Genomic DNA, 15,427 nt, shown 5'->3' with positions numbered 1-15,427 from the left:
GTTGGAGAGAAGCCAGATGAAAGAATTAGAATGTGCCACAGCAGAGCGCTTGTGCCACTGTTTCAACTAAATATTGCCCTGCTGCCTCTGAGGCAATGCATTTTAGTTAAATGGCTGGTGTCTAAAGGCTTAAGTGTTGCCGGTGTCTTCCCGTTTTGCAGATACCTTCATATTCTACCACAGCATAATGTGTATTAGAGGGGTTAATTCATTCAAGACCTGTCCACAGTAAACTGAGTGAGTCCTATGATAAATACTAAAAGGAAGTCAACGTTAAGTGAAATATGCAACTTTATATCAGCAGAAAAATTCCTTTCTGGGATACCATGTTTGATGATACTCATAAAACAGTCATCTAGTGCAGTGTCTCTTTCCAGGCTACTGTACCCCTTTCAGGAATCTGATTTGTCTTGTATACCCCAAGTTCCACTTCACTTAAAAACTACTTGCTTACAAAATCAGACGTAAAAATACAAAAGTGTCACAGCACACTATTACTGAAAAAGTGCTGACTTTCTCATTTTTACCAAATAATTATAAAATAAATAGACTGGAATATGAATATTGTACTTACATTTCAGTGTATAGTATACAGAGCAGTATAAACAAGTCATTGTCTGAATGAAATTTTAGTTTGTACTGACTTTGCTAGGGCTTTTTATGTAGTCTGTTGTAAAACTAGGCAAATATCTATATGAGTTGATGTTCCCCCTGAAAGACCTCTGAGTACCCCTGGTTGAGAACCACTGATCTAGTGAACATGGTATGATTATGGATGTGTGGAACTGGAAAGGCCATTGGATTGTTTTTACCATCCCACATAAAACAATTTTAGCTGAGCCTTACTAATTAAAATCCTATTCTTTGTTTTACCTTGAGGTTAACAGTGCTTTTACTCCACCTCAGTATTTTGTTATCGTCTTCTTTCTATCCTCTGTACTCACCTCAGAATAGAAAACATCCAATGTCGGCACCATGGGATAAATTTCATTTTCATAAAATTCTATCACCCATCACTAGGGGACCTGATCGAATGCCTGCTGAAGTCACTGAAGACTCATTCCTTGACTTCACTGGACCTTTAAACTAGAAACAATAACACACACCTTCCCTTCGGCTCGATAGGAGAAAATATGATTTCTCCCTCCAGAGTTTGGACCATAGAGTTAATCAGTGGGGTGACATGGTTATCCTCAGTATGAAATAAAACTAAAAGTGGGTAACCATGCTAAAATCCAGAGGACTATTTTTAAAAACTAGTCAACCTGTGGTAAAATCATAACATATTCTAGCACTAGCAGCCCGCACAGTCTTTCCTGTTACTGCTATATTTCTTCTCTTACACCAAGCAGAACAGTCGTGTTCTTGAGAGTGATTTATACACCATTTTGCATATACTCATTAGACTCCTACCAAAGGAGCATAGCAAAAGGCTAATTTTCTCTCTCTCATAATGCAAAATAATCTGCTTTAAGTGTGTGTTGTTTTAAACCTCTGAACATGAGATCATTCCTCTGCAGTGCAGCATTGTACGTACATTCTATGTATAAAATCCTTGTTCTGAAAGAAGATGGTGGAATTGAGAAGGACCTCCAGAAAGTGCATTCTAAAACTTTAACTGGTCTGTTTCCTGCTGTAATCATCCAATCCATTTGCTAATCATAACTTTACCATTCCAGCTGCAGCAAACATGTTGTTTGACTTGGATATTTGTTCTCGCTTAGAAACTGCTTGAGAACTTTATTTTTGTAAGCTGTTGGTCTCTGTCCCCAGAAGAGGAAGCGAGATGCACTGTCCAGTTCACAGTTTCTTGACTAATATCTTTTCCAGCATATGAGTACAAGGTTGCTTCTAGCACAGTTTTATTCAATCGTAATGCTGACATAACTTTTTTTATTTCAGGAAGACAGTAAATTGAGACTGTTTGTAGATGCCAAGATGGTATCTCAAGAGTTGACAGTTCTGTAATTCTTTCTAAACAACACTCCCTACCCCCACCTCCATTTTCCCCTTCACCATTTGCTTGTTTAAAATGAAGCATTATCACAATGCTGCTTCCAAAAAAATAAAGGCCCACTCTTGTTCTCATTTTTGTTTTGGAAGGCTTCCATGCTGCCTTCACCAAAGTTCTCAGCATGAGAACAAGTGCTAGCATATTAAGTACATGTTAGATTTGATTGCCAAGATAAGAACAGTATATGTTGGCAGTGGGAACAGATTAATGATGGCTTGATAATCTGTCATGCAAATCTTGGTGTAGAGTTTGTTAAATTGTGCTTTTTTTTTTTTTTGCTTTGATATATAAAGCGTGCAGACTTTGAATCTGTAAGTATTGTGTACTCCTTATGTGATTCTCGTCTTCACTGATGGTCCAGAAATTGAAACATAGACTGTCCTTAGCTAAATTACAAAGGAATAGCCCTTCATGCTTCCTGTTGCTTATTCTGAATGTGGAAAGACTGCAGTTCCTATGGTTCTGAGGAGAGCATGTTAATTGAGGGGGAACGCCTATGTGAAATTGTGTACTGTAATTATAAAACTAAACTTCCTGGCTAGTTTACAGAAATTACATGTTTTAGAGTGCTGCTCTGCACTTTAACATATGCTTTTATTCATTTAAACATTGCCTTTGTAGTCCAAATGTAGTCCTTTGAAGCCCCTTTCTGATGTGAATGACCACATCTGTACTTTACTGAGAGTTTGAGGATATTTTTGTAAGTATTGACAATTTACAAATACATTCTGAATAACCAGCCTATTATAGCATGCAACCAACAAATACATGTAGTAACAATTTTCTGACCCATTCAGCATAGTAATGGGAGTGAAAGTAGAACCAGGTGTAAGTCAACAAATGGAGATAGATTTTCCATTTACAGTGTTGCTGAAATGTAAATAGACCCAGTAGGATAGGGAATTTTTGGGAAGATAATCTAGTTGCCAGGACACTCAGAGCTGAGGTGGTAGGAAGTCCATCCAATATACAGGTTAGTCTTTACAAACTGTCTATATGTTCAGCACTGCTCCTCTTCTCTGACAGAATGTGATTTAGATTGCAAAGCAGCAACTCCAAAAATATTTCAAAGGCCTTTAACAAAGCTTTGCAGTTTGATGTGAAGCAATTTTTCTAAACCAATATATTCGAGGCTAGATGAAAACAATGCAATATATTTAACTTGTAACATGTGACACTCAGCCTCCTGAAAAATAAATGCTTTCATCAGAGCTTAGCAGAAAAGACTAAAAAAGGATCAGAGATCAGGCAGTCTTTCTCAGCAGAGGAATTGGTAATCTCTACTTGCCTTCCCAGTATTCTGTGAAGACTTGTACTTTTCAATCAAGTGAATGTCTCATTGGTTCATGATTCATTAGAACCAAGCAAAAAGGCCACCTACAAATTTAGTATGTTTGAGTGAATGTGGTCTGTGAAAACAGTATGCTAGTCCTCATCATCTCCCTGTTGCTCCTGATCAACCCTAAAATGAGCTGGATGCTGAAATTAAACCATGCATTATAGCACTTGTAGGTTTCTTGGCATCCAGCTGGAGGAGGGGAAACTTGAGGCTGGTTCGTTGACTTCTGATTGGTAATGAAGGACCTCAGGTGAACAGGCTGGAGGGGAAGATTTTAGTGAAGGCAATGTTTGAATGTATGAAACCATTTCTAGGCTTAAGGTCTCTGTCGTAGTTTTGAGCATCTGTGTTTTGTAAGTACTTAACCAAAGAGTTGACACTGGTGGTGTTCCCCACATTTCATGTTCCCCTTAGCTCTTGACCACCAGTAAATATCATCCTGGCAAGACTCCAGAAAAACAAAGAATTTACTGTTTTCCTCAGGCTCACAGCTTTTGAATTCAAGGCATGTCCTTTAAACAGTGCAACTCACTTCAGATGCTTTTTGCCTTTCATTTTATTATTGCTTGTCACGCAATGTTCTTTGAAAGCTTGCTCATATATTATCTGTTCCATTTTTTTCCATTTTCCCTTTTTTTGCATGCTGTTCCTCCTGTTTCTTCCCTTCCTCCAATCCTCTGTTCCCGTGTGTAGACACAACGGCGACGACAGAACCGGCAGTTCACGGTTGGTATCACATTCCTGTTTATCTACTTTCTCAGCACTGCTGAGTGGCAAGGCAAGCTTGGGGGGAAGAAGGGAGGGGAGGGGGAATGTAGTCTTCAAGGGAAATCATGTTTCAAGTGAACTGATCTCATAAATATAACATAATTTTTAAGGCTTGAAAGGACGTCTAGTCTTGTCATTTCTGTTGAGTTTAACCACCAATTGTTACAGTCCTAGACTAGCAGCAATTCCCAAAACGGAATGAAATGGCACGTATGTAAAAGCAGTACAAAGGGAGCGACTGATTTTTAGCAATCCTTATTACTGGGGTAATCAAATCAAAGATTAAAAAGAAATCCGGCTTTTGAAAATATGAACTCAAGTTTAATTTTTTAAGAGATGCATAAAATTTTCAGTAGTGGGTTTTAGGTTGTTTTTTTTTTTTTTTTGGTTTGTGGAGAACTTGAATCCCTTAAGTCTGTTAGAGACAAGTGATATTTTTGATATTCTGTAGCCGTTCCACAGAAGACCCTCTCATGTCATAGGTCAGGAGTAAAGTTTTCATCATCACCCTGTGGAAGAGCTTTTTAAAACAAACACCAACACTAACTCTTGTCATTGTCATAGCAGTCTAGCAAACCAATCCTTGTCTTCTGTTCAAATTAGTCTATCAGCTTGACAGCTTTTCTTGTTCCCTATTTTTAAACCATGTTCAAATATTCACTTCAGGCCAAAACTCCAGCATACAAAAATCTTGACACACATTATTTATTTTTAAAACAAAATGACACCAGCCTGGCAGTTGTAATGAATTCTAATCCATATTTTGGGGGAAGTAAAGGGATTAATATTAATTCTTTTTTCACTTTGGTAATGCAACTGTTCCAAGTTTCACCCTGAAATTTGGTAAGCCAATACATCCATAATGTGGAATAATCACTTTCTCGTCTAGTGAGACATATCTTTGGCAACAATGAAGGAAGGGGGACTGAGAAATTAAATGAATACGATGATGATAATATACAATACAAAAAGGAGGAAAACAGTCCTTGTCCTGAAGAACTTGCAATCTAATTTACGATACATTTTTTTCAATTTGTTCAAGAAATCTTTTTAGGACGTTTTCATATTATTCATACACTGCCCACCTCCCCCTCTAAATTATGATGACAGACGGTGTCTGTTCAATGCTACACGTTTTTAGAACTTCAAATAAAACTACAGGCAAATGCAGATGAAATAGTACTATGGACTTCTGAAAAAGCTGGCTAAGTAAAATTCTACGACTGTAGAAAATGCACAATGGGAGATGTGCTGAATGAATTAACACTAGCTCTTTTCCACCTCTAATCTCTGATTCAGGAATCGACTGAGATACTAAATTTCAGATTCCTAGGATAGTGCACCATCGTGCCTCTGTTAATGTTGCTCCACCACACCCCAATCCTAGTCATTAATCAGTTTTATCCAGAATTTCCTGATTTAGTGACTCATTCCAGCCCTTCAGGCTTATTTCTGGGGTGTTTGTGAGTGAATGCTATTACTCTCTATTAGACATTTTAAAATTCCTTATACTTTCAGGTGGACTGTGGAATTTAAAAATATCTTGGACTAATTAGGATGACAAAGTTAGCAACAAAACGTGTAGCCATAAAGATTAGGAGTGGTATTTTCTAAATCACTCAGTGTCAGCCAAACGCTGGCTAGGAGTTTTAACATGGGCTTCCCAGGAGCAGAGTTAGGCCAACACTGAGTGCTTGTGAAAATCCTACTTCTGTTTCTTTCCTACTCCACAGGCATCCTGTGATCACCGAGGATCTCTTTATATTTAGCCTCTATTTACTTGCTCCTCCCTTCCTGATCTCATTATCAAAGGCTCTGTGCTACAGAGGCCATATCCCCTGGCAAAAGAAGTCTGGACATGTGCCTTTACAAGGCTAGTACATACTACTCCTTGAATAATTGGAGGTCTCAAGAGAAATATAGGGAGGCTGCATGAGCTTTATCAAGTGCCCTGGCCGCTGCTAGGACAAGAGCAAGGCCAAGACTGGGTCTTGAATTTCAGTACTCCTGCTAATAGCGCACTCAGCACCTACTCAGATCACCAGACAGGTCCTACTGCTCATGCAGTTTAAAACAAAATATTTGACAGACTGTTCCACCTTTATTTTACTACATCTACCAAGTCATAAGCCTGAGATTTTCCTTAGAAACCACTGACGATATTAGAAACATCTGAAATGGAGTAGGATGTTGCAGGAATACTCATGGCTTGACTCTGGAGTAAATCAAGTTCTTCCTTTTTTTATTTTCCTTTTACCCATGTGGCTTGATTCAATACTAAACATAGCAAATTGTGTGAAACCTGCTCACCGTAACGATTTTAGGTTACTGGGTTCTCCTGGTGCTTGATCAGCACTTTACAGCCAGAGAAGAGTTGATGGATTAGAGGCTTTTACCATTTTAATTCCTCTTGATACTAAAGCAAAAATAAGAAACTAAAAAACATTATGGGGATGCCATGCCTCAAACCTTAGGGATCTGTATAAGAAAAGCTTAATATGTTCAGTTTTAGGATACCTGGTTCATATAATACCCAAAATTTGTACTAACACATCTTTTTTGGTGTCTATTTAAAATCATAGCCATTTGCAAGTAAACCTGTTCTCTGTGTCACTGTGGGGAGAGTTAGAAGGGTCTGCCATTCCATAAACTAGGACTAGTAAACTATACCAAGGTTGACATCTTCTTTGTCTGAAATAACACTTTCGTTGATCTCTGGGAGAACCTGGGCTAGTGGGAGGGAGCATCAGAGGTATCAAAATGAAGTCATTGAATCCATAACTGTTGTGAAGAGTTGCTATAGGTACATTTCAACTGTTGAAATGTTCATGTTGCAGAAGGAAATCCCACTGGAACACAGTTGCAGCAAAATAACAAATATTTGTGAACTATATCTACTAATAGCTTTAATTATTTAACTGCTTAGGGAAAGCCCGGAGAGGGCTCCATTATACCAAGAAGCACCTGTTTTTTAGTTTGTTAATGTACAAGTGAGAGAGTTGTCAGGTTTATCACAGACACAACTTGAATGACAAGATGTGCTAGGCAAACTAGCTGTGACAGTCTTTTCAGCCTTAAAAATGTACCTGAACTCCACAATAGCTCCCTCTTAAAGGGTTATTTTCCCATGAAGACTCTTGGGTTTCTTTCCAAGCTTGTGTTGCTGGAGTGTGTATGGAGTATACCGGATGTTTGTGTGTTGGCCATTTGTTCTTACCAAGCCGAGTGAGCATGTACACGAATGATTAGAAATGCATGGGCATGATATAAAACCAAATGGATTTTCTCCAAAAAACACTTAAAATTAATTAAAAATTTAAATCCAATAGATTGGTAGTAAAGAAAATGTGAATGTAAGAGTGGAATTTATGGCTTGTGATATATGTACAAAACTACGATCTCGGAAAGGTTTTTTTGAGTGATTACAATTTTTGGAGTGTATCCTAGAGGCCTGGAAAAGAGGAGCCGTGTGTGTGTGTGCGCGCATGTGTGAGTGCGTGTGTGCATGTAAAAAACAGCCAAAAAAACCCTGCCATTCCTATTTTCTCATGGTACAGAATTTGCAGCAGTAATGCATGAGTGACTTAAAGCACGAACTTTATTAACTCTTCTGTTTAAAAATGAAAGCTTGACTAAATTTTCTTGTGCATTTTTTTCCTTTCTCTGCACTGTTCATTATCAGAACTCTAACCGCATGGTCATGGCTGGCAGTAATGCTTGTGTTTCTGCTGCACTGCGGTAAACTGGTTTTACTGAAAAAATTAAAAAATCCGCTTTCCCTTTTTATTTTTTCACTTCATAGTGCCAATGGGGCTGAAGCTCCCCCATGCATTTTGAAATCCCAATTCCCTGCACCAATAGAATTAATGTGAGGGTTGAACATGCTATAGCCATGGCAAAAATAATTAAACATCTAACCCCATAGACTTTGGAGAACAGGCCGGGTCCATTCCCCCAACTCCGCATCTGCCAACCTCTAAATTTATTTGCTTTAACAGTTTAAAGTCTTTCGTTCCATGGTAGGCTTAGGAGCTTAGCCTCGTAGGTCATCTACCCTTTAAGCAACTTCTCTATATAATTGTCCAACTCATTCTTTTACCACCTATATAAATAAAGCATGTATCTGAGGCCATGCTTTTGGTCATAATGCACTGTGTTGCCACAGCAAAGGCAATATCTGAACTTTATAATTTTCTCAAGTTTATACCTCAAGTCAGTTTTAAACAAGCGCTAAACCAGTTTAAAAAGTAATATAAAAACCAGCGCACATTGTACTTCACTACAAATGGCACATCCATTCTACGTGTGTACATATTTAACTGAGTACATAAAAATGACATTCAGAAACTGTAATTCAATCAAGGGATCCTGCTAACAGCATACACGTTGCAAAAGCACACCCTGAAGAGGCTAATGAATGGAAGAGAAGTTTTCGATGGCATTTCAGCTATAATCTTTACCATTTTAGTGCAGACTGAACTCCCATGGCTAATACCAAGGAAAGAAATTGGTTGAAAAAAACCCCTTCTAAAGCTGACAAAGCAGGAAGGCAGCATTTCATAATAAAATGTCTGTGACCGCAAAATCTGATTAGAGGGTGGGGGAGGAAAAAATATTATCCACCTCAACATGGTAGATGTTCATGCTAAGGAGGGGAATAGGTAATTGGTAGCACATGAGGGGGTTTTGGTGTTGATGGTAACATAAATGGCCAATGTGTTGTTAAGTTACTGTTTCCTTTCTAACAGTCACCCACTGTGAAAATCAGGCTTAAGATGGCATCCCAAAGTGAGTCATCTGAAAGCACTAGCCACTTTTGAAAATCTTGGCCATATAAGCAGTCCAGTAAAGAACAATCTCATGCTGGCTTCTGTATTGACATAACTGGGCAACGGTGGGCGCCTAACTGCTGTTTTTTCCATTTGAAAATTTTCCCCTTAATGTATAACCCTAATAGTAAATGTAATAATTTAAAATGTTACCTTGCACGTCCAATCCTTGGGGCAATTTAAATAAAACAACACAAAGATCTCTACGTATGTTTCAAGATGTCTGTCGACTGGTGTAAAATGATTAACATAAAATAGAGCCCATAATTTGATATTTCCTGTCTTATAAGGAAAGAAAATTAATTGTTGCATTAAAAAATAGAGATTATTTATGGCATGCCACACAATGTTATTTTGTCAATATAAATCTGAATAAATAGATGGCATACTAACGTAATCACTTAAACATCTGTACCTGGAAGAAATGAAATTTGTAACTCGATGTTTTTACCTTTTTAAGTTTTATTATTTGGCAGCAAAATTGCATTGGAGTGAAAAGTTAACTTTCATTTATTTAAAGAAGTTGCAAAGGACTTAGCATACATTTTAATCAGAAATGAAGAGAGAGGACTTTAATAGTCGATATGAAAGTTTAATGAGAAAAATCAAGGAGTAATTTACCACATATCTAAAATGCCTCGCAACAGGTTTTAATACTGTTTGGTGACATTTTTGAGTGTACCAGGTGCAGGTAGAAACTGAATTGCTGAATGGTTACATTTCCTTTTAAAAAAAGATTCTTTGCTTCATAAAAAATGCAACGTTGCCCTTTTTTCATTATTGAGAAAACGAAGTTCCCTTTAAGTGAAAGAGAACATTGTACAGATGCAATTTTAGTGAGATAAAAATTGAATGGCTGCTCTTCAGAGCACAGGTTTGCATGTCTAATTCTTCTGAGAGTCAACTCTACAAAGATTTATACAAAGATGATCATATTACAGTAAAAACTGTGTAGCTTCCTGAAATCTAACAGTGGTGCGAAAACAAATTTATTGCCATTAATCTAAATGGTTTTCTACGTTAGTAGATAATTCAAGCAGTAGATTCCAGATGACGTGGTGTATTTTAAACACTGTCATTGAAAATGACAGTTTCATCTCTAATGAGGTGTAAGTTGACTGCTGCTTTCTACCGGGGAAATTTTGCAGATCAACAATATTGTATAAACATCTTGATCTTTATCATTAAAAAAAATACCTCTATACAGTCTTCCTAGAATCCCTCTCCACTCAAAAGAGAACTTGAAGTAAACACAAGCTCTAAACTCCATTTTTGCCATTCCTCAATACCGACTATCCTTTTTGCAGCATATATAAAGTTCTTTGATACTCATTGGGCCACGTAAATGAGAGGGATTAACTTTCTAAGATTTGCAACTATATTGTTACGGTACTTTTTGTTGCCCATTTATAATTATTATTTGAATAATGGTAATGTGTCTGTATACAATGGATAAAGTCATTTCTGCAAAAGAACATTTTCAACCAGTGAACTCTCCAGAGACTTGGGTATTATTTCTGCTCATACAGCCAAGGCCCTGTCCACTCTAGGAAAGAGCAGCAATCCGTTGTCCGCAGTTTTTAGGTAATCTGGTGCTGGCCACAGTTTGCCCTTGTCCATGCACGGCCGATGTGCTCAGCAGCAGTTCAGCTACAACCGTACTATTTCTTAGTGTATATAAATCTGAGTGTACGTTCTTTGGCATCCAGTCACTTGCAACAGCAGTTTATTACAAGTACCAGTTTACTTCACGCACTGGGTGTTCTTCCTTAATTAAATAGGTTTCTTTGACCTTAGGATACTTTATTTGTGCTGGCACTTTAACAAAGTAGTAAAGAATAAGATTGTCCTGGCTGAACTAAATTTTCTATGCTTCCCGTCAACCCCTCAAAAAACCTTTTTCCAAACACACTAAAAAAAGATATGACTGTTCAAACCAAAGCTAGTTGGGCTGTAGTGGTAGCTTGCAATAGCTCTTAATATTTAAAGGTCACAGAAGGGGTTTCTCCTGCCTAACTGCTTTATCAGCTTTGAGGATACTTTTCCACAAACAGATCAAATTTTGAAATTAAAAAGAAAATCGTTTTCCATATCAGATTTTTTTCACTGTAGATAGAACCTGCCATTTGCTTTTACAGCTGTGGTGCCGTTTTGAAATATGTTCGAGTGATTCCACATGTCCATTCCACTGTAGATGCGCGTCTCATGCACAGTTGTTGAAGATTTTTTCCCCTCAGCAGTACCCATCAGGGTAGTGCCAAGTGCCATTTGGTGCCTCATGCCACTGCATGCAGGGACAAAGGGCCATGTACCACGACCCCACTTGGTTACTTCCTCCTGCTAGTGACGATTGTTGGAGCACCACACTTTGTATCGGCAAGCCTTCCTCCTTTTGGTGTGTATCATAGCTGTAGAACTAATTTTTAGTCTAGTGTAGTGTTTGTGCATATTTAGAATAAATTTAGGGTCGCGTTTTTCTAGAGTAGGGTTCAGAGCCTTGTATTGGACTAATGCCTCTGTCTCGTGTATCAAGTCTTGTGCCAGTGAGCAGCTCACACCCCATCTATCTTAAGTGTCTGGGAGAGGCGTAGGTGAGTGACAAATGTCATGTTTATAAAAGGTTCAAAGCCCAATTGAAAAAGGATCGGGCTGCCAGACTCAAGTACCTGCTTGTGGAGTCTCTGCTTTGCCTGCCCTTAGAACTTTCCCACTCTGAATGTGTCTGAGCACGTCCAAGTCAGTTAGGAGTGCTCCCCCTGTTAGGAGTCCAGAGGCAGATGCTCATTGCTGGTACCCAAGAAGAGACAATGCGAGTCTCCCAAACACTCTGTATTGGGACCTTCGAAGTCTATGGTGAAGGCACTTGAGTAGAGACAGGAACTCGGAGGTGCTCTCAAAGGGGAGCCATTCCCAGACACAGTCAGTAAGCCAGGAGGGATTGCTGACTCCAGAGGCTGGGACAGGTCCATTACAACCAATCCTCAAAGGAGCAGCGCACCTTTCAGTACCATAGACTCCAGAGCCCTTTCTGGTGCTGTCTACAGCCAAGGTTTTGAGGCAGCCAGAAAATTGCTTAACCTGTCGGTGGCAGCTTCCCCTGCTATTTGTGTATCGCGCCTGGTACCAGGATTGGAAGCACGTGTTCCCAGGGTCCTAGTTCCAACCCCAGAGCACCGTTCAGTACTGGTGGCTTCTGTAGTTGTGGCCCCTCTCCACAGGGCTCTATCTAGTGAAAGCCAGTGATGATCTCACCGGCACCCTCATCTCTAGACTCAGAGATGGCCTCCCCGGCCCAGATGGGGTCAGCTCCACTGTGATCTGAGGTAACGGAGTCTGTCTGATCATGTGTGTCTTACCCCAAGCATGCCCAGCAACTGCAGTGGGGTGCTTGCCCATCATGGTATTGGTCACAGCTGCAGCACGCTAAGGATCAATGGCCTGCATACAGCTGGGCCCTGCCTCCATATCAATGGCCCTTTTGGAACCCTGGGGGCTTCCTTCCATGTTCTAGAGTCTCTTCGCTCCCTTCCCACCCTTACACAGCACCTAGATGCTGGGAGCATCTGCAACAAGGTCAGTCTTCCCTCCTCCAGGGTCATGCAGGTGGAGGTGCATGCTCAGGACTGTCCTGTGGAGGAATTAGAGGAGGGACCTCCTCAGCAATCCTGAGCTGCCTCCTCTTCATCATCTGATGAGTGGTGGTGACTGAGCCAAACTCTCACCCTCCTGTTGATTTCAGAGCTCACTGAGACTTTGTTGAAGAGGGTGGCTGCAGCTCTGTATCTCGAACCAGAAGATGTACAGGAAAGGTCATGCACGCTTGTGGACATTTTAGCCTCTGGAGGATGCTCTAGGGTAGCTCTCCCTATTCATGAGACTATCCTGGAACCTGTCAAGGTTTTATAGTAGACCCCATCTTCCCTGTCAACCACTGCTAAAAGGATGGAGAGAAGATATGTCCCTTCATGGGGATTCGAGCACTTCTATAATCACCCTCCTCCAGCCTTCCTGGTAGTTGCTGCTGCTGCTGCTGAAGAAGAGACACTGGGCCTCAATATCTAAAGGAAAAGAAGCAAAAAAGCTAGACCTGTTTGGCAGGAAGCTTTACAGCTTAGGGTCGCAAACCAGCAGGCTCTGCTGGGCCAGCACGATTTCAGCCTGTGAAGTACCCTGAAGTTCAGAGACAAGCTTCCTGATGAGGCAAAAGCAGGAATTCGCTGCTATGGTGGAGGAGGGCGAATTCGCTGCCAAGACAGCTTTAATCCATAGAATACGGTGGACTCTGGCTCGAGCAACGGCTTCGACCATCACCCTGCACGTTCATCTTGGCTGCAGTCATCAGGTCTTCCCCCACAGGTACAACAAACCACTCAAGGCCTCATTTGAAGGCCTCACGTTCTTTTCCAATAAGACAGAGGAGAGGCTTCATAGTCTTAAGGATTCAGGGGTGACTGTTAAGTCTCTGGGGACTTACACACTGGTGGCAATAAGAAAGCCATTCCACTCAGAGCTTTCCCGATACCTTTATCCCTTCTTGCCATGTACCCAGAACCTGTCCACAAAAAGTAGAAGTTACAAGAGGTGACCACCTCGTCCTCACTCTTCTGCAGCTGCCAGTTCTGGGCAGATTGGGTCCCCCGAACAATCATTTTGACCTGTTGGTTAAGAGCAGTGTACCACTCCCCACAGTGCCATCTTTCCCCACCCCAATCACCTCTCCCATTTCCTAAGTGTTTGGACTCGCATCAACATGGATCAGTGGGTTTTATGGACAGTGGAGCTGTGATACACCCTTCAATTTGTTTCTGTACCCCGTCCCTGTCACTCTTCGGGGACCACTTTGAGGAGAGCATACTACTTCAGGAGGTTGTCTCCCCTCCTCATGGAGCTCATGCAGGAAGTTCCATGCCCTTCAGAGAGAAGGGATTTTATTCCCATTCCTTCCTAATCCCAAAGCCAAAGGGAGTATCAGACCTATTTTAGCCCTAAAGCAGCGAAACAAGTTCCAAAAGACCACACAATTCTGGCTGGTTACTCTAGCGTCTCTTATCCCTTCCTTAGATCCCAGGGACCGGTATACTGCTCTTGACTTAAAGGATGCTTATTTTCATGTGGCGACTCACCAGAGCCACAGAAAGTTTCTCTGATTCATGGTCAATGGATCCCACTACTGGTTCGCAGCAGCCCTTCGCGTATTCACAAAATGCATGGCTGCAGTTGCAGCACCCTGCAAAGGCCAGGAATCCGAGATGACTGGCTAGTGAGAGGCTGGTCCATGTCTCAGGTACTCTATAGTGTAGCCACTCTTCAGTCTGTTTTCAACATGCCAGGTTTCCTAATCAATACGGAGAAATCTATCCTGACGCCTGTTCAAATAGGATTCATTGAGGCAGTCCTGGACTCGACAAAGGCCAGGGCTTTCCTGCTGGAGCAGAAGTTCCAATCAATGCAGGTCGTTGCTCATGATCTGTCAGAATTGCCTCAAACTTCTAGGAGACACAGCGGTGTGCATTACGTGATGCAGCATGTCAGGCTATACCTCAGAGAACTATAGGGTTGATTAGCCCCGGTGTACTCGCTGGCCCATCGTCAGTTGACCTGGTGGTTCAAGTATCTGCTCAGATCTTGTCCTCCCTGTAGCGGGGGTAGAACCTGCAAGTGTTCATGAGGGAGTTTCCTTTTGCTCCTCCATAAGTCACTCACTCTAGTCACTAGTTCTATCAAGCTGAGAGCTGCTTACCTTCCAGGAGTTCAAAACTCTCTGGTGTACTACCTGAGCAGGTCATTTGCAGATCACCACAAGTGGTTTCTGAGCCCAGATGTGTCCAGGTCCATTTTCCAGCAGCAGGGAACTCCAAGTGGACCTGTTTACAACAAGAGCAAAGAAAGTCGTTGATTTTGTTCCTGAGCAGGTCACAGCCCAGGTTCACTGACCGATGCATTCCTCTGACCCTGGTCAGGAGGCCTGTTGTGTGCCTTCCCTCCAGTTCTGCTCTTGACCAAAGTCTTGTCCAAAGTCAAGCAAGATTCTGCTCACGTTATTCTAATAGCCCCAGTGTGGCCATGTCAACGTTCACTCTTCTTCGAGTTGTGTCCCTATGGGTGCTCCACTGTAGGTGTATCCGTGTCCCTGAGTCTCTAATTGAAGATTTTAGGTAGCAGTGTCTGTTCGGCCCACACATGCGCTCTCCCTCCCTGCTTGAGTCACCTGCAGTGAAATGGACATGTGCAATTGCTCAAAGGGGAAAAAACCTTGTATCTACCTCTCTGTAACTGTTCTTCAAGAATGTGTTGCACATGTCCATTCCACAACCCACCCTCCTTCCCCTCTTTATCACAGCCTTTCTAGTGGGAAGGAACTGAAGGGGGGCCGGGGGCAACGTGGCCCTTTTTACCTGCATGCAGCAGTGGAAGGCACTGGAGGGCACTCCTGTTGCCCTGATAGGTACTGCTGAGGGAAAAATCTCTTGACACTGT

The 15,427-nt window shown here is 41.2% G+C and overlaps 1 protein-coding gene across 1 annotated transcript in view; it reads left to right on the top strand.

Moving 5' to 3' along the window:
* Positions 1-15,427, top strand: part of CADM1 (cell adhesion molecule 1) — a 284,990-nt gene that overhangs the window by 252,974 nt on the left and 16,589 nt on the right. The window contains exon 9 of the mRNA XM_074936535.1: positions 4,047-4,079. Coding sequence (XP_074792636.1) covers positions 4,047-4,079 — 33 coding nt within the window. The remainder of the gene's footprint in view (positions 1-4,046; positions 4,080-15,427) is intronic.

The sequence above is a fragment of the Natator depressus genome, chromosome 22, assembly GCF_965152275.1.
Source record: "Natator depressus isolate rNatDep1 chromosome 22, rNatDep2.hap1, whole genome shotgun sequence".
NCBI classification, from domain to species: domain Eukaryota; kingdom Metazoa; phylum Chordata; order Testudines; family Cheloniidae; genus Natator; species Natator depressus.
This window is presented reverse-complemented; position numbering and strand designations above follow the sequence as displayed.